Below are 20,104 nucleotides of genomic sequence, written 5' to 3'. Positions count from 1 at the left end.
CATTCCAGAGCTCTGGCTATCCCAACCTCTATACAAGTAGGGACATACCAAATTGATGATTTCACAATTTTCACAAAAATTGCAAAATTGGTAGTTTCCTGGAAAAAAGCACAGGGACTGTGAAAAAGCACAAAATCAGGGAGCTGCAAACAGAAAATAGTGGGAATCCCTGGTGTCCTGAACCGGGGGGTGGGGGGGGGGTGAATTTTTGCAACAGAGCACAGCAGGACCCGCCCCACACACCTTTGATTGGCTGAGGGGCCGTCCATCAATCGCTGGGGAGGGGTGGGACTTCTGGGGTTCCTTGACCAATCAGAGGCCTGGGGAGGGGGGGTTGTGCCAGAGAAGTGGCAACTGGTGCCATGTTCGGACTGTGAAATTGGGAGGCAGCCACCCCAAATTCAGTAGTTCCCTGTACATAAATCGTGCAGGCTTCAAGGCAATCATGCCAACATGAACATGGGCCGCCAATGTGGGGACGCAGTCAGGAAGGCCAACCGTACCTTGTCATGCATCCACAGATGCATCTCAAGCAGGTCCAAGGAGGTGATCCTCCCACTCTGTGACATTGGTCAGGCTGCAGTTGGAGTACTGCATCCAGTTCTGGGCGCCGCACTTCAAGAGGGATGTGGACAACATGGAGAGGGTTCAGAGGAGGGCCACTCACATGATCGGGGGCAGCAGGGCAGACCCTATGAGGGGAGGCTAAGGGACCTGAACCTGTTCAGCCTCCACAAGAGGAGGCTGAGGGGGATCTAGTGGCTGTTTACAAACTAGTCAAGGGGGACCAGTAGGCATTGGGAGAGTCCCTGTTCCCCTGAGCACTACCGGGGTGACTAGAAATAATGGTCACAAGCTGGCAGAAAGTAGATTCAGCCTAGATATCAGGAGGCTTCACTGTCAGGGCAGCTAGGATCTGGAACCAACTTCCAAGCGAAGTGGTGCTGGCTCCTACCCTGGGGGTCTTTAAGAGGAGGCTGGATGAACACCTTGCTGGGGTCGTTTGACCCCAGTACTCTTTCCTGCCATGGCAGGGGGTCGGACTTGATGATCTGCTCAGGTCCCTTCCAACCCTACCAACTATGAAACTATGCAAGAGCTTGGTGTATCTATACTACTTGGCAGTTGCCCACCCTAGGGTGTCTGAAGTCCCTGTATTATTTTGCTGCTCCAAATCTTGTCCCTCTCCAGTATGAATATGTGGGGACAAGAGTGGAGGGAGTAATGGGCCAAGGTGAAATTAGAACTAAAAAATGTGAATGAGACTGGTGTGAACCTTGCATAGGTAAGTTTAGAGGGAAAACTATGCCTCTGAATAAGTTTAAGTGCAAAATCAGAACTGCTGTTTATTCCTTCTGATAGCTAGAAACAATGGTTGCAAAGAACAAGAGGCTTGCACAACACACATGGTATTTTAAAACCTTTCATCCCCCTCACTGAGTGCTGATTAGTTCCTAGAATTTAGTGCCACCATTTATAATGTTATTTACTACCTGGACTTTAGTGGTTGTGACATAATTTTATGGCACTGCATCTCCTACTGGATTAAAGTGGGTAATTCCGATCACATTTGCCAACTCTCCTGAAGCACTTGATGAAATTTCAACTTTTTTTTTTCCTTTTTAACCTTTTTAGCTGCAGGAAATGAAAAGGAGAGTTCTGTAAACTTTCAGAGTGGATCGCAGAGAGCAATCTATAAACATCAAGAATATAATGTTACAGACAAGCAGTAAAACTAACATTAGGGTGATTTACTCTAGACCTGCTTACATATTGCTCTTACTGATCTACTTTGAAAGTTTATGGCTGGGCTTTCTTTTTCATTTCCTGGTGCTATAAACATAGTAGATGGCTATGAAAGGGGGCTCAGCATAGCTTGGAGAAGTGATCGTGGTTTTATTATAACTTATCCAGCAGCTGATCCACACTGACATCTGAGTAAGTAAATACCATATTAGAGCTAATCACATACTCATAGAGTTAATCTGCTTTTAAAAATGATGGAGGGACAAAATATGTATTTATATTTTTATTAAGGTGGCCTGAGCTTTTTCAGTGTGTGTGGTTTTTTGGGGGTCCCCCCCCTTTCCCTCCACTCATTCATTGTAGAAATATGGCCCATAAAATATTTTTTCCCTTAAGTCTCCCTTTATGGCCTATTTCTGTTTCTCCACTTACGGAGAAACAAGTAAGCTTGTATATCATAAATTCCCCATTCTTGCTTCTGTCCCTTAGCTTTCATTTGCTGGTTTGTCTTTAGATTGTGCAAGTTATTCAGTGCAGGGGTATTTGGGAGCACATAAGTGGCATTAACAGAAGTCAGTTTTAAGTGGTTTGTGTCAAGAAGCATAAATGGTATTGTTGGGCCTCTGATGGGCTAGTAGTGCTATGTCCCCATCTCTCAAACTAAACTCAAAGAGGTGGGTTGGTCCAAGGGTGAGTAGTCAGTCTGAGTGCAGGTCTGCTCTGCCACATACTTCCCATGTAATCTTGGGCAAGTTGCCTATGGCTAGATTTACAAAGTTGAGGGGTAGGGAGATCATGTGCCAAAAGAGGTACCTGCTCCAGTGCTGAGGTGTTGCTGGCCTTCACAAAACACCTGGCTAAAATTTCTTTTGCTGGGTGTGTGCATAATTGCATAGGTCCTACTGGTGTGTCCATCTGATGCCTAAGCCCTGATTTGATTTACAGTTAGGCATTCCCACACCTGTCTCACCTCTGGGGCCTGACCTGAGAGACATGGTCTGATAATGTCCACCAAATGAAGCTTTGCACAGAATAAAACCAAGAAGCTGTAGGTAGTGATACCAGCCACCTTATGCCCAGTTACACAGTGGGTAAGGTTCTTTCCCAGTTTACATGGGATAGCTGGGTTCAAATCTCTTCTGCCTTATTTGGAGCAATATTTTGACTCCAAATCTTCCACCTCCAGGAAATCACCCTAGCCACTGGGCTGAAGAATATTCCGAGATGAGCTTTGGCTTCCACCAGAAATCAGTCCCAGGCACAATATACAGCTCTCGACTCACCACACTCAACGAGGAAGCCAGCATGACAGTTTGGCTTCCAAGCATACTAAGCTGGTGCAGTGTCTTACAGTGCTACTTTTCAACATCTCTTCTGTTGAAACTATTCCACTTGGCATGAATACTTGAATATTCATTAGCCTGGGGAGAGAGAACCTATAGCTTGGTGGTTAAGGCACTAACTTGGGAGCCTTGGGTTCCAGACCGTGCTTCAGTGAATAATTAATCCAGAGTGGAACATCTTAATATTTAAATATTTGCTGAGTCTGGAACCCAGGTCTCCTAGGTGAGTGCTCTAAGCACCAGACTGTGTAATCTCTTGCTCTTTGTCCTGAGTGAATATTCAAGTATTTTATTTAAAAGTGGATCAATTTCAGAAGAGACTGAAATTGCCACTTCTGTCTGCCTTTTTGGCTTTCTGGTTAGGGCACTCACTTGGCAAGGCGGGAGGTCTGGGTTCAGTGGATAGGGGAAGGGATTTGAACCTGTCTCCCACATCTGAAACAGGTGCTTTAACCCAGGGATGGCCAACCTGTGGCACAGGTGCCACAAGTACCATGGATAGCTTCTGTGTGTGGCACATGGCAGATGGGGGAGGGGACAGGCAGCAAAGTGACACATATGGCTGGGAAGAAAAAAATAAAGCATCAGATCAGGCAGGGAACATAGGGTAGGAAGGAGAAATCAGACTGGGTAAAGAAAAGGGGTTGGAGTGGTCCTTGGGATGGGTATGGGGCATTGTGGTGCCAAAAAGGTTGGCCCCCACCACTCTAACTGGTAAAATTGGTACAGCAAAAATGGCAATAGTGAATGTATTGGTTTCTTGTGCAGAAAGAAAGGGTTGAGCTTGAGTAGGCACTGGACTCCAAGGAGAGTCACAGCTGAGTCTTTAACAATGATGGGCGCTCAGCAATTTTCTGATGTCTGGGCTTAGGCTGTGTCCCACTCTTTGGCAGGTTAGCTTAGGAGGTTCCTTGCTCATTTTGTATCCCCGAATTAGCACCCAGGATCCTCCTATACAATACATGGGGAGAATCAGGTGCTTAAGAATGGGATTCATAGAAGCCAGTGTCCCATTAGCCAGCATGGCACTGCAGTGCTCAGCAGTGTTGGTGCCTAAGTCAGTCTCATGCATCAAGCCCTTACTCTCTCCGTGCCTCAGTTCCTGCCTCTGCAGTGGGATAAGAACACCATGGTGGCCTGAGGGTATGTGTGAAGCCTGGTGTGGTCAGACACTGTGGCACTGGAACCTGTATACCTTAGACATTGCAGAGCTGCCCCAGTCAGGGGTTAACAAGGCACAGCTGCTTCTGTTTGCTCTAATTGTGGGATAAAGGAGGGCAGCTGTGCTCTTACCAGGAAAGCAGAGCGAGCAGGTGGATTTTGTTAAGCTTTGTATGTAGAAGGAGTTGCTCCTTGGAAGTCGGAAGAGAGGAGACAATGACAGTAAATGAAGAGAAATGAGTTGGCCAATCTGAGTTTGGCTTATGCTTATTTATTAACTTGAGTTTAGTATCACCTTAGGTGCATGAAAACTGAAGATTTCAATAAACACAACCCAGGAGCAAGGACTTGTTTCGGAAACAAAAAGCTGTGTGAACTTGGTGTTAATTATTTAATTGTTGTTCCAGAGTTCTGCTTGCTTGTAGCTTCATGGGATAGGTAAGAATAGAAACTTGGTCTTTTGGCTGTTAGTACACGCTCAGAGTTCCTAGCTGGGCTATTCTTCCTCCAGACTTTGATGCATAGCATGCTGATTCACCCTGGCCCGTGATTTCCATTTTAAAGTGCTATTATAACTTCAGCATTCTTTTAGTGTGTCTTCTTGTGTGTCATGGAGCAGGTGGTAGAAGGAAATTAAGGTTGATGAGTTAGACAGAAAAGGATATTCCTCCTGTGCCATTTTGATCTTGAAAATGTGCTGTGTACTTGCAGGTGGAGGAGGTGGGTTTTAAAAAGCTGTGTGAACTCCTAGGGTGTACTAAAGACAGTACTCTCTTTTTGGCTAACTTACATGCAGCAGAAGCATAAAGCGTTGGAAGTCTTGCAAGCAGGATATTAAACTCTCATTAGTGTCACAGTTAGGGGTATGTTCCATCTTGGGCAGGCCTGTGCACGCACAGCACTGGCTTTGCTTCCAGTTTCTCCTCTACCAGTATAAACTGGCAGTCACACCCCTTTGAAATGAATGGCCTTATGCTGGTATAAGTGAGAACGGAATTAGATTCTCAGTCTCTGAACAACTGTTTTACAGTTCTTCAGAAAGGAGCACAGATATCTATACAAATAAGGTATCTTTCGACAAATAGCAGAACAGTGGGAATGAATTACTTTCCAGGTAATTTCTGTTTGAGAGTGTTTTTCAGGGTGCTCAGTCTGGCTCAGTTAAGACAAGCACATGCAGTTTGGAAGGTATACAGTACTAGTCTTTCACATGAAGCAGTTTATTAGATCATAGAAATGCATCTACCCAGACAACCTTAGTAACCCATCATCTCTTCTTTTAAACCATATTTACTCTGTGTCTAATCCTCCCACCCCCATCTTCCCTTATCGAGTACATTATAGACATGGTTTATCTTGTATTGCACCAATAAACATTGGGGATCCTGCACTGCAATACAAATGCATCTTGAACTGAACCATAAGTAAGGCTTTGTTGAGTGCTGTCTCTTCGTAAAGATAAGTTTTGTTCAGAATAAAAAACCTGGGTTCTATCTTATTTCCCAGACATGCAGGTGAATATCCCATACTGAGTTTTGGATCCCAATGTGGACAGCATGGCATCTACTGCTTTTCTATTTAACATTGAAAAAAGAGGTTTTTTTCCCCCCACCTGGTACCCAAGTGTCTGGTATCACCAACATGGTGGGGGGGCTTGGGACTCTCTTCACTCAAGTGAGCACACAAGTGCTATTGTTCAGGTGCTTCCAGCTTTGGAACCATTCTTTTCTGCTGCAATCAAGAGGCATTTTGCCCCTCTGGGGAGCTGGAATTACCCACTTTATGGGTAAAAAGCATTTGTATTCAGCATCATACTAAAGTTTTCCATTTCCTCTCTCTGCTTTTTCTTCTGTTCATTTATTTTCATTGCACTCCTTCCCTCTTTTCCCCTACCACCCTTACACCCAGTTTAACTTTTTGACTTTGTCTTTTATGTTAAGTTTTGCCTAATTTTGTTTGTCTTCCCCACACTGCTCTTGTTTGAGCAACTTCTTCACTGTTTCTTCTTGACTTTGAACCTTTCTCATTGGCATTATTTGTGCAGTTTGCTTTTTTTTAATCTCTGGTTATATTAAATACTTGCCTAATTTCTCCAGGTGAAAAATTTTCAGACTTATTCTGCCTTTCACTTGTGTTATTTGATATCATGGTCCTAAACTCTCCCTCTACTCCATCATGTACATGTTTCTTATTTGGAAACAAGTTTTTGGTTCCTCATCTAATTATTGCCTTACCCCATGTAGTTTTTTGACTGATATAGTTCTCTTTGCAGATGCTGAAGTTTATCTGATGGATGGGCTGCAGAATGAGAACCTGAGTGCTAGAGCAAGAGAAGAGAGAGAGATGATTCTTTTCAACTTCCAGCATATCAAAGCCAGGTTTGTAATTTCTGCACCAAGTTCTGATGGGAGCAGTTCCTCTGCAGGCAGCAGTGCTGGGATTCTAGGTCCACACCAGCAGAACTGCAGGTCTTGGCACCCAAACTCATTGAACAGATTTAGCAGTTGCATTTGGGTGGCATTCTCAAAAGTGCCATTGGATAGATGAGCACGTGAGCAGCAAAAGGGGGGTGGGGTGTAAGAGTGACTTTACCTAAAAGATTTTATTTAGAATTCAGGCATGCAGATGGTGGTGGGCTAGTAGGTTTCCCTTGCCTGCTCCAGGACTGGGAGGGAACACTCAGGTGAGGGCGGGGGTGCCTCTGGGCACAGAGGGAAAGGGAGGGGGTAAATTCTTACCTGATTTGGACTGAAAGAAGTCCCAGGCTACTGTTCCTGCCAGGTGGTCAGTACAGGGGGGTGTGAGGTTGAACCACTGCACCCCCTCTGGATCTGTCCTTGCATGGGACTCTAAATGATGCTCTTTCCAGACTTGTGCAAAATGGCACATGAGTGGAATCCTTCCTGTCAAATATTTTTTTCCATTTTAAGCTCTGTGGGGTAGGGATCATGTCTTTTTGTGTGTGTGTGTGCAGATCCTGTGACACAGGTGTTGTCAGAAACAAGTAATAAAATGAATATTATTCTTTACTGGAAGATTTTGCAAACAGGCACGTGAGTGAATATTCACCATGTAGAAAATTTGCCCTTCTAAATACTGTGTTGGGATAGTGAGCCTAGAGGCCTGCCCTGCCACGCTGTTGCTAACAGGGTGTATTTTTGGAAGTGTGTACTTTGATCTACCATTGAGATAGGGAGCCATTTTCAGTGTTAAGGTTCAGGCTGGAATTTCTATTCCAAAATGCCCTACTCCCAGAATTTTGAGGGTGCTATTTTTTTGGGTCCATGATTTTGGTACAGGACCAAAGTATGGTTTAAATAAAACTGCAGTCAAGTCCCTGAAAAGCAAAGAATTTTATCCTTCGGAAGGGCACAGCCAGATTCTATTCCCTACTGTCCCTCTGAAGAACTTTGCAAGATGCCCTGCTGTATCTTAATCGATCTTTCCTGCTGGCTAATTAAGCATCAGTTTTACTCAGCAACTCAGGACTGTGTAATTATCAGCCTGGGTTGCCCTGAATAACTGAAACAAGCCAAATGCAGGAGAAGATGGAAGCCTTTGAAAAAATGAGGCCTGCATTTTATACATGTAAAATAATGTCCATAATATTGCAAAAACAAGTGCTTTCCTGTATATTAGGAACAGGCTGGTAGAATTTGCCTGAAACGGTGTTTATCCTGCTGGGAGAAAATTAAGGGCTAAATTGTCAGGCACAAAATTGTTAGGCACATTGCAAAATTGTCAGCCACACAGAAATTAAATTTGTGGTCCATTTATTTGCCTTTATGGCATTTTAGGTTTCATGTCTTCCAGCTTTTCTCTGCTACCATGGCACCATGAAACTTTTTAAATGAAAGCCGAGACACTAGGCTTTATTAAAAAATACCAAATAGCCAGAGATTTACAATAAAAATGTGCGAGTTGGCAATGCTGGATTGTTTCGGTTACTGAGGCAGGCTATTTGTTACCCTACCCAGTTAAAGAGATGGGAATGATTCTTTGGGGAATAGAGGATCTAGGGTGTGGGCTGTTAAGCTCTGAGGGGAGCACCTTCTGAGCAGAAAGCATATTGTTTCTTTAATAACAAAGCAGTAAAAACTGCGGATAGGGAATGAATATGACCATGCTGTATTTTTGGTGCAATTTGGAAAAAAATCACTTGCCACAGTAAGTTTTTTAAATTCTTAGTTACCTGCATTCTCAACAAGTGAAATATTTAATACTTAGATTCTAACATAGCTGTATCTTTTAATGCTCTGGGAATACAAAAGTCTGTGTTCAGAGATGTACATTTTTTTTATAGATGGTCTTTTTTGTAATGTAAGGAACGTTGTTCTGAACTCCAGCACTACAAGGGAGATGGGAGGTGACTAATAGTGTGTTGTGCACATTAATACCATTGTAAGCGGCACCTTTTTTAAGTGTCAAAGCAGTTGAAAGAAAGCGTCATTTCTATATGGCTGATGTTAAGAAAAATGACTCTGCAACTCAAGTTACCATCTCACAGGGGTGTACGTCTACGTGTACAGGTCTATTTCAGTGGCACTGCCTTTCTCCTCTTCCTGTGTTAGAAGAGAGCATTACATTTCTTTTATGACTACTGAGATAATAGAATTGGTTTTAAGTTTCAGTTTAGAGGACAATTCTGCTGTCGTTCTACAGATGGCATCCAGTTGGAGAGCGCAGCAGACACCAATGGGGATGTAACTGTGACGGTGTTTGGTCTGCAGAATCCTTGCTTATGGGGTTGATGCACCGGTTAATGAATCTAGCTTGTCAAGCTGAGTAGCCAGAGCTGTTAATTAGAATTACCATCCATTTTACTTGTTAAACAGGGCAAATTTGGTGCTTGGGTGCTGAGGTCATCCATCTCTTTAATTTTGAACCTCTCTATGAAACTGTTCAGCGTAAGTATGGGTATAAAAAGACTGAGACAGTATAACATGGGACCTGTGTTGCAACTGTCTGAGAAGTGACTTCTCAGTATTTGTCTGTCCTTTACTGTATACTATATAAATTATAAAAGAAGTCTTCTGCATGATTCTGTTAATCTCACATATTGCTTTGTAAAGTTAGAGAAAGTTTATGGTGCACTCTTTCTCTGCATGTGGGTAAACATGTGGGGCCCAATCCTACTGTCTTTGAAGCTGCTGTAAAATTCTTGGTAGCTTTAAGCAGAACTGGTCTTTGATACCAGTTACAAACAATTCTACCAGAAGAAAGCAACAGTCCTCAGTCCAAGTCTGCAGGGCATTGAAAGTTTTCTAGTGGTATTTCTTGCTGGGTGTAATTTGGGAATGGAAAGAGAAGTCTGTGAATGTTGTTTTTCTGACCTGAAGAATTAAGAAAATGATTTGTGGTAGCAGATTACTGTAATAATAGCCACTGTGTCTTTTAAAGTATCTAAGCAGGCTTTGCTGCGAGCACAGTGCAGGTTCATCTCTTCAGGGAGTTTGCTGTGGTTTTTGTGGTAGGTATTCAGGAAATTGTTGGTAGTCATGTTCAGGAAGCAACTGCATCTTTGGCGCAGGCCTTGCATTGTCTGCTTTTCACCTCTTTGTTTCATGAAATATAACACTGCATATAGAATTTCATTATTCAGATTTATAATGGAGATAAGTAACGTGTCTAACAGTTAGAGAGATGCATCTCTGAAAGGGAAGGGGCCTCAGACCACGTGATTATTCCAAGCCAGGTTTAATAACTGTTCCTGTAACTTGGCCTGCAGGTCTTTATACCCCTCCCTTTCCCATGACCTAATACTGTTTCCCCAAAGGGAGTTTTTTGCTCTTGACTATAGTGCAAGCAATGCGGGACCTTCTGTCTGCAAGTGCTGCTGTGAGGATGTATTGTTGTCTACCTACTGCAGGAAGTGCAGTCGGAAGGAAACAGAATTATTTTTGCAGTTTGTAATTAGCTGTGAGGCGGTTTGTCATGGTTTAGTTTGAAACATACTGTAAAAAAAGCACTCTAGTCTGTGGTGGAGGGGCTTCTGCTTTCTGACTTGGTTATGAAGGTTTGCATGCTCTATTTTGAAGAATGCGTTTGTCTATTTAAAGAGATGTCATTTTGAAACAATCTATGTAAACCGTAGATCATTTTGGTTCCCATTCTAGCCCCGCATTTCTTAAACGTGTGCTTGTGCACTTCGGCCTGTCAAGCTTGCATGGTTTTGCAATCAAATTAGCTTTTGTGCATCTTGCATACAGCAGAATAAAGTCACAGAAGTTTGAAGAAGTGACAGCATCATGTGCTAGTATGTGGACATGTGGCACGTCATCTGTTCCCCCTTAACTCCCCTTTGGATGTTCTCTTAATGTGCGTTAAGAGTGTGTCTGTGAGAGATCTCACTCCACTCTGTGTGTACCTTTCACTCAGGATTCTTGAACGCAAGGAGAGTAATTAGAGTGCATAGTGACTTCACATCCTAGCTAATAACTTTCCTGGGTGGATAGGCCCAGGAAGACAGAGAAGAGAAGAGAAGTGAAGACAGAGTGTAGCACCTAACATCCAAGTCCCACTTCACCTCTAAGGCATTATACTTAAGTGCCCAAGCAGAGTCCTATTCCACCTTGTAAAAGTCCCTGTAAAAAAAATTACAGTAAAAGCTGTGTTATCCAGCACTTTACCATCCAGAATGCTCTATTAACTGGCATCTGTCATAGATGGCAATACAAATCTTCCTTCACGTACCCAGAAAAATTCAAACAGCCATCCGACATCTTGCCGTGCACTTCTCATAGATCTGTTGTTTATGGAAGCTTGAGGACGCTGGCAAGTGGTGTCAGTAGCGGCAGTTTCAGTTGTAAACATCCGCCATCCACCACTGTGATCGCGTTGTGCTTGTGCTGTATTGTGACTTTACTGCTGAATATCTCACCCATCCTGCAACTATGGCTACCAACAGTCCATCAACAAGCAGAGGACAGAAGTGAAAGCTAACCATAAGTATAACTCTTAGATAACCAGCATATTTGATTAACTGGCATCCCCCCATTCCCCATGGATGCCGGATAACAGAGCTTTTACTGTAATTCAAAAAGTGGGTGGGTCCTTCTTCTCTTTGCTGCCTTATATAACTTAATCTTAAGGCTAAGAGGAAGGTGAGATATAAAATTTGACATGTTTATGGTTTTCAGAGGACTTGAACAGGGTGGAAATATAGTTGCACTTAATATTTGGACCCACATTCACATTTTCCTGGAGCCCAAAGGGATCGCAGGGGTGGCAGCCTGTAAGGGGATTGTCATGCCTGCTACCTCATATGTTGGCTTGGCTCCCCTGGGAGCCTCTCAGCCAGCCTTCTGGATACAAACAACAGCCCTTGCCCCAAACAAATGCATAAAGCAAAACTTTAACCTTTTTCCAGATGGCAAGCGAGGCCTTTGTAGGTCTGGCCCTTTCTTAATAGCAAGTTCTTCTGGGTTCCAGGCTGCCTCCTGTCTAGAAACCACTCCTTGCTCTTTCTCCCCTTAGGTTTTTACCTCCTAGCTGAGTGATTCTCAACCAGAATGTTGCAGGGGTGCAGCCAGATTATTTGAAGGGCACTAGGATATAAGCAAATAAGTGCAGGCATAGGCTTGTCTCTGCCTGGTTGATCCCTCATGCCCCTAGCAAAGAGTTATACACTGTTATATATAAACTAGCAAAATGCCCATCAGCTACGTGGCATGGGGTGCAGCCTTGGGGTGTGGCACAGGGTACCCGGGGGTGGGGGGAGAGAGCAGGCACAGGGTGCGTGCCGCACCCTGTGGATGTGTGTTGCAGCCGGTAGGCACTCCCATGCTGGCTTCCGACGTGGCACCCTGGCACTCCTGTGGGAGTAGGACTGAGCTCCGTGTGGTGGGGATGGGAAGAGCTGGTTTGGTGGGTACACAATAAATGGAAGTGCAGCAAAAAAAAAAAAAAAGAACTTGCAACTACAGGAGCTTGCTAGTTGCTGATGTAGGGGGAGCCCAAGATTATGATCCCAGGCTTCCCCTGTACCAGCAGTGAGGTGTGATTGGATCTGATACTGGATCCCACCATCATGTCTTCTGCCATGTGCTGTGTGGATCACGTATCAGACCCTATTGCACCTTGAACTGGATGTCCAGGTGGGCCCTCTAGATTTTGAAACTGGGTGCCACTAAATTCACAAAAGTTATGGGGGGGTGCCTTGAGGCCAGTGAGGCATACTTTGATTCCAAAAAGGTTGAGAGCCATGGTTCTAGCTAATCAACCACAGCTGGGCTCCCACCCCTAGGGCTTTCAGTCTCCCTTAAAGGGTCAGACTGCTCTGTTACACAGCCTCTAATCCAGTTTGGGAGCTAAGGCTGCACTTGCAGAGCTGCCCACATTAAGTGGTGGGAGTTTGGGCTAAGTTGTTAAGTAAAGCCTTCTGCATACCTCATTGCAGCTATTGACTTTAGGATTGTGGCTGTTTCTACTTATGATTCTGAATTTTAAGCGTAATTAATAGAGCCCAACCATGGTTTTAATATCTAAAGAATTCTAATATAATAAAAAGATTAGTCTGTCTGTCTGTGCGTCTGTCTGTCTGTAACACTTTTGTGCCACTGTGCATGCGCCACCAAGAGGGCGGGCAGTGATTGGCTGTGCTGTCTAGGCTGTGCGGGCCCAAGTTTGAGCTGCTGCCGGGGAAGTTTATGGTGGCGGGAAACACCCCAGCCACCGGAGCAGCGGGGCTTCCCCACACCTTCCAGCCTGAGGGCAAAGGGGGTGGGGATCACAGTGGTGGCAGCCCCCGCTGTCCCCCAGGACAGCAGGCAGGGAGGGGGAGGTGGATGCAGGCCAAATGGATGTGGAGTAGCGGTGGGGGGGAGGCTTGGAGCAGGGATGGACCTGGAGTGGTGGTGGTGGGAGGGAGCAGGGCTGGATGCAGGGCTCTGTCTCTCCCCGCCCCCCGCCCCCCCATTCTTTATGGGTAATTAATAAGATTCATGTAAAAGCAACCTGTGATGCAGCTTAAAAAAAAATCAGCCAGTCTAGGCCAAGGACCAAATTACTGTTTGGCCCTTAGCTCTGGGCAGTCCTGCTGCCCTGTATTCTAAGAACAAGTTGAGGGCTAAGTTCTAGCTCTGCATCTACTATGAGTAGATGGTGAATCACAAGTCATGAATTTTACTGTCCTGGAACACCTTGGGGTGTTCTTCTGTTGGCACTTCGTCCTTAGTTGTAGGCATTGTTGGCAAATAATTTACCCTAAAGGAAAGTATTTGGGGCAGGGGTGGGCAAAATACGGCCTGCGGGCTGGATCCAGCCTGCGAGGCCATTCTATCGGGCCCACGGGGCCCCATAAAATTTAGAAAATGAATATTTATCTGCCTGTGGTTCCTGTCAAAAATGAACCCAGGGGAAGTCTGACAGGCTCCCACAACAGCAGGGCCCGCCCCCCTCAGCCAGAAGCCCCAGCAGGGGCTTCTGGCCTGGGACCACGTGACTGCCCCGCGCCAGAACTTTGGGTAAGGGAGGGAGAAGGGCAGGGAAGGAGCACAGGGAAAAGCTGAACACAGGGTGGGGAAAGTGGCTCCTTGCCCGCCCCATGTACAGTGCCCTGAGCTCGCATCCCACCTAGGGCTGCTTGTGCCTGCTCCAGACAGCCTTTTTTTTTTTTTATTTTATTTTTTATTTTTATTTTTTTATTTTATTTTTTTTTATTTTATTTCTTTTTATACAGCCCCGTGCCGGCTGCAAATAGCTGCAGCAGGGAGCACTGGCCATGGGGTGGGGGAGGGGCTGCTTTTCCCCTCCCTGCGCTCAGCTTTTCCCTGGGCTCCTTCCCAGCACAGAGGAAAGTGGCCCCTCCCCCACCCCATGGCCGGTGCTCCCTGCTTCAGCTGCTCACTGCCTATGTGGGGCTGTCCAGAGCAAGTGCAGGTAGCCCCAGGCGGGCTGCAAGTGGCTTCAGTGCAAGGCGCTGGGCACGGGGTGGGGAGGGGCTGCTTCTCCCCCCCCCCCCATGCTCAGCACCACCTTGTAACCCGGCCCTACGCTGGCTCCAGGCTTGCCCCCCGCTTGGTGTGCTGGGCAGTGTTTGCTACCGCTGCCTGTGGGCTGCCCAGTGCGTGAGCTCCGGGTGGGCAGCAGCAGCCAACACTGCCCAGCGCGGCAAGTAGGAGGGGCTGTAGCACTAGCCGCTTGCAGCCTGCATGGGGCTACGAGTACGTGCTCCAGACAGCCCCACGTGGGCTGCGAGTGCCTGCAGCAGAGAGTGCTGGCCATGGGGCTGGCAAGGGGCCGCTTTTTGCCGTGGTCAGCACCAGCTCCTTCCCTGCTGGCGAGTGGGGGGTTGGGGCTGTGTGCTGCCCCCTGCCTGTACCGTGGGGCTGAAGGGCACTGGGAATGAGCAGGTGTGGGAGCCAGCGGGAGCATGGGGCCTGCACCAGTATCCCAGGGCCAGTGCTGGTGGGGCCCAGAGCAGGGTGGCAGGAGTGTGGGGTCTTAGCTGGCAGGGGCTCTGTGGAGCTGGGCCAGCTCCCCCCTCTCCCTGCTGGTGCAGCCCAACTCAGCTCCACAGACCCCAGCCAGCCTGTGGCCTGCTTTGGGTCCCACCGGTACTGGCCCTGGGACATTGGTCCCAAGATGGTGAGCAGGGGGCGGGGCACCTGTCAAGGGGTGGGGCTACCCATGCAGCCCTTGACAGCCTGCCAAAACTGGGTAAGCAGCCCTCCACTCAAAATAATTGCCCGCCCCTGATTTATGGTCATTCAAATTCTGCTTGGGGGGCAGGGGAAGGGTGGAATTACACTTCTCTTCCAGAAAACCCACCAAGTTGTTTTGCATCCTTCTGATGTAGGTAGTTTGGTTCCCTGAGAACCTGAACATTGTTTCTAGTGCCTTAAGGATGGCCATTTGCAGAATTAGCAGCCGTTGTCAGATGCCTGGGATAAAACCGATACAGGACTCCACTCAGATATACAGCCCCGTTCTTGAATTTTGGCAAGAACAATAACACAAAAAAAGTCTTCTTGCTGTTCGATGACCTTAGCTCAGCATTTAGACATTTCCAGAGTAATGGTGGTGATGGAGGAAATACCGTATTTTTCGGACCATAAGACGCACCTGACCATAAGACGCACCCAGTTTTTATGGCAGGAGAGACTATGTGTGCCGGTGGCCGGCCATTTTTATTGCCGGCTCCCGGCCACCTGCACGGGCGCCGGCTTCCGGTGTAAACAAGCGGCGGATGTCCCGCTCAGGCTCCGCCGCCTCCGCGGGCAAGCTCCGCCCCGTCTCCCCGGGACACGGCATAAACAAGCGGCGGGTGTCCCGCTCGGGCTCCGCCGCCTCCGCGGGCAAGCTCCGCCCCGTCTCCCCGGGACACACACCTTCGGACCATAAGACGCACCCTCGTTTTCCCCCCACTTTTGGGGGGAAAAAAGTGCGTCTTATGGTCCGAAAAATACGGTAAGCTTTATTTTTAACTATGAGGATAAATAGTTCCTCAGTGATCATTTCTAAGCCAGCTAGTTATTTGAACTCCCTGTTGGAAGTGAAGTTGGCAGGAGAGGAAACACGCTTGGGATATTTGTTTCCATAGGTGAAATGAAATAGTGTTAAAGGAAAGTAAGACAGGCCAGTTATATATCAAAGCAAAAAGGAAGATTGTCTCATGTGCCAGGGAATCCAAAACGTATACTGACATTCTACCTTTCGTCTGTTCCTTTTTGACTAGGTGCTGAATGGCTTTGCCCAACCATACTATTCATATGAACAAACAGTCCTATTTTCCAATATTGTTAACACTGATCGGAGTTGTAGCCTAGGCAAGGCAGTGGGAAGCTTCTCCACTTTATAAGAAGGGCTAGACAGCCTGATAGATGAGGTACTGGTGGATTGGTTTTCACCAGAACTTCTGGCGTTGTCCTATATTATCAGTGGGGAATCAGTTGGTGACACAGTCGATTGTATGTGCAATAAAACTTCTCATGTATTGCTGTGAAATTGCCTATACGTTTGCCTATACAGGTGATTTAAGGCTAGGCTTTGCTGCTTTGAATCTTGATCTGTTTAATCTGGGGAATCTCTTTATTTCCATAGATTAAATGTCTCCAATTAGTGCTTCCAAACCTTTTTCCCCACCCCCTGAAAACCTTTGCTCTTTGGTTTGTTTTTTAAAAAAAAGCTAGTTTAATGCTTTAATGTCAATGCAGATATTTTTTTTAGAAGTGCAATAGTTTTTCTTCATCGTTGACTATTTGTATGTATGTATTGAAAAGAGTATTCAGTTAAAAAAGAAAAACGTCTGGAATGTATTCTACAGGCAATAATGTCCTGTGGACATTAGTTATAAACACTGAAATGAGCTTATTTAAGAAGAAGAAGAAGAAAGAAAAAATCTCAGCAAACTTATCTGTCCTGGGTTTTTATGCTTCCAAACTCCCTGGTTTAATTATGAGTTTTGATTGTGTAGGGAAACCGTAATTAAACACAACTTGAAAGATCTTTTGGATCAAAGTGTAGTTTAAAATATGCAAGAGGCAATGTGTAAGGTACTTGTCTGTGAACCAGAATACCTGGGCTCTGTATTACGTCTTTCACTGGCCTGCTGTGACTTTGGGTAGATCACTATCTTGTTTTTTACCTAGGTTTCTCTGCTGCTCTGTCATGTCTGGTTAGATAGTATAGGTGCATGTTTAGAATTTATGATGGTCAATACCAAGGCCCTAACCAAAATTAGTGCTAGAACGTACTACTATAATAATTCCATATGTTTTGCATAGTCTGCTTACCAAGGGTCAGCAAACTGGGGCTCATAGGCTGGATCTGGTTCGTGGCAGCAGGGGCACCTTCTTCCTGCTGTGAAGTGCATTCCTCTGTCACATGCTGCTGATCCTGTCTACAGCATCCAGTTTCCCTGCTTAGTGCCAAAGCCTCCTCTGTCACCTTGCTGCTGCCCTGTACTGACAGATTTGTGGCTCCCTATCTCTGTTGCCAATGGAAATTGGCAGCAGTTGGTGGCGAGGGTAAGTGAAGCACAAAGCAGGGAGGACTGGGACAAGGAGTGGTGGCTTGTAATGACAGCTAGATTGCAAGAGGCAGCCCACTGTTCTTAAAAGTTGCTGATCCCTGGCTTATACTGTAGTAGACCACAATGGCTTTTTCTTCTGTGAAACCAACACTTATTAACGAATATCTCTCCTGGTCATACCCACCCTCATGCAACACAGTTGCACAGATCCTACAATGCATATCAACATAACCTTACCCTATAGTTCAGGGTGACCAACCTGCAGCACACCTACCATAAGTGGCATGGGCAGCCTGTGTGACACGTGGCAGATTGGGGAAGGGGAAGGGAATAGATTGGCAGATAAGGCAAGGAGCAGACAGTAGAGAAACAGATTGGGCAAGGAAGGGGATGGGATGGCACAGGTCTTAATTTGTGGCATGCCTGCCAAAAAAGTTGCCCTGACTGCAATAGGTGGTTTCAGACAAGTGCACAATCCTTAAGGTTAAGGACAGACTTTACACATAAGCTGGCTTAAGTGATCAGAAAGTGGTTTAAACCTGTAATGGAACAGACATTCAGTGCACATAAACTGAAAATGGCTGAAACCAGTTGGAGATAAACCTACTTGAATGTAGTATCTGACTTAACTGATTTGGCTCAAACTGGTTTATGCAATGTCTGTCCCAGACCCCTTCCTGGTTTAAGATAAACCAGACTACCACAGCATCCCAGCATGCTCTCTGGGTGAGGCTCTGCTCCAGAGCTGAACTGGCCCCGTCCCTCTGCTCTGTAGTCAGAGCAGGGACGGGACATGGCGAGCCACCAGGCAGCGTGGGCCTGTTAAGGCCAAGTGGGCAAGAAGGGGATTAATTCTTCCTTCTTTCCCCTCCTCCCCCACCATGGCCGGGGTCTACCTGTCAGCCAGGGAGCAGGGGGCTGTGGTGGTGGCCCTTGGGGCTGGCAGACTCCAGCTGCAGGGCAGAAGGGACAGAAGAAGGAATTAGCCTGTCTCCCTTTCCCCTTTACCTTAATGGTGCCATGCTGGGATGGTTGTCCTGCGGGGCAGTCAGGGGAGCTCTGTTCTGTGCTGGGGGGGGACTCCTCCCCTTCCTCCTCCTCCCCCCAGGGTGGGAAAGGGGGACTGGGGCCGGGTTGGGCAGCCTCACATAAAGCTTCCCCTTACTCCTCCCCCTCTGCCACAGGATGGGGAGGGGAGGGGGGCGCTCCATGAAGTGCTGCCTGGTCCCGGATGGGGACTCTTCTCCAACCCCCCCCCCATGGGATGGGGAGGGGGGCTCTGTTCCATGCTGGGGGTTATTATTCCCCCTCTTCCTCCTCCCACTCCCCCTGTCCCCACTCCCACCACTGGGGGTGGGGTGAGGAAGAGGATGAGGAGAGGGATGAGCCCCCCAGCACTGAACAGAGCCCCTCTCTGTGCCCTGTGGTGGTGGGAGAGAGAGGAAGGGAAAGAGTTCCCCTCTGGGGCCAGGCAGCCCTGTGTCTGAGGATTGCTCCCAGCTTTCAGGGAGCCATTGGGGCAGGCAGAGCTCTCCCCTCCTCCTTCTTCCCCCCACCATCAGATGCTCCCTCTTCCCCCACCCTCTGAACCCTGCAGGCCGAGGTGAGGGTTTAAACCCCTCCTCAGTCTAACTCAGGCCTGCCAGGCCTGGGCACACCCCCCTCAGCTCCCCTGCCCTGTTGGAAGGGAAGGGTTGCTTTAGTGCCCCCGGGGCTTCTGGCCTGAGCCACTTCAGGCATGTGCCGAATGTCGATCCACTTGACAACTGGTTCACTCTCTGCAGGTTAGACTAACCTGCAAAGATTGAATCAGTTCAAACTTGGGCTTTTTGAATGTCTGTCCCTAGCCCAAGTGATCACTACATTTGGTGTAGTGATACCTTTCAAAGATTCAGCAGGCTAGATTTATCCCTGGTGGAATTATAGGGAGGTTACATTTGACCAATAGCAGTCCTTTTTTTTTTTCTTACTGTGGTCCTTCAGGATTTCTGATGGTGTCACTGACAAATCTTGGCAAGCAATTACAGAATGTACTACATCAGTGTTTTCTAAGCTGTTTGTGCTTATTGTCCTGAACTAAAAGACTGGTTTGTCTTTTTACAGCTACTGCTAAATTGAAATGTGGTCACTTTACCACTAATCTAATGTCAGCTGAGTGATCAAGATGAACTTGCCTTCTGTGGCAAATTTTTATTGTGCAATTATAAAAATTTATAACAAGAACACCTCCAAAAGTTTGCCCAAAGCAGTAAGTGCTAGCCAACTTTGCTTTAATGCCCTTCTAGTCATATTAATTCATCTGCTATTTTAATTTCCACTCTTATTTTTAAAGTTTTGAGATTAGAGTGAAAGAAAATGCTCTTTCAGAGTAATTTTGCTTCATTAGTGTAAATGCACTGTATGTAATTCCCACCAATATTAAGCTCATTATGCCAAATAACATGCAATATCAAGATAAAAAGGAATTGAAGAATGTGACCTGATAGTTAGATAATTGAGCTCAGCACATTAGTGCCAAGGCTGGACTGGTCCCACTGCATTGTCTTTAATTAGCCAAAGTGCTGTTTTTCATCTGTCACTTATTCAGGATGCTGAAACGTGTTCTCTTGCTGATGGAATTATGCTCAGCAGGAGCACTCCTGCAGGTACATTTTGACCACTGGACATGGATTTGTCTTGCAAGATATATGAAGGGCCTTTGTCACTTCATAAATATCTAATCTTTGGATTTGCATTTTTGCTACCTGCAAACAAGCTGTAAATTCCTGCATATTTTTTGCCTGGAGAAAGTCATTTGCAAAGGAATCCCTTCAGTTTTGCACTGTCAATGTTAATATTGCCTTGGGTTGTTTTTTTTTTTAAAGACTGATATGATAGTGCT

The 20,104-nt window shown here is 46.3% G+C and overlaps 1 protein-coding gene across 1 annotated transcript in view; it reads left to right on the top strand.

Annotated features, from left to right (window-relative positions):
* Positions 1-20,104, top strand: part of SKAP1 (src kinase associated phosphoprotein 1) — a 245,351-nt gene that overhangs the window by 3,635 nt on the left and 221,612 nt on the right. The window contains exon 2 of the mRNA XM_090044642.1: positions 6,523-6,628. Within this exon, the coding sequence (XP_089900768.1) occupies positions 6,523-6,628 (106 nt within the window). The remainder of the gene's footprint in view (positions 1-6,522; positions 6,629-20,104) is intronic.

This window comes from Crocodylus siamensis, chromosome 4, assembly GCF_052110815.1.
Source record: "Crocodylus siamensis isolate JL-2025a chromosome 4, ASM5211081v1, whole genome shotgun sequence".
In the NCBI taxonomy this organism is placed as follows: Eukaryota; Metazoa; Chordata; order Crocodylia; family Crocodylidae; genus Crocodylus; species Crocodylus siamensis.
Note: the sequence above shows the minus strand (reverse complement) of the source record. Positions and strands in the feature narration are given on the sequence as shown.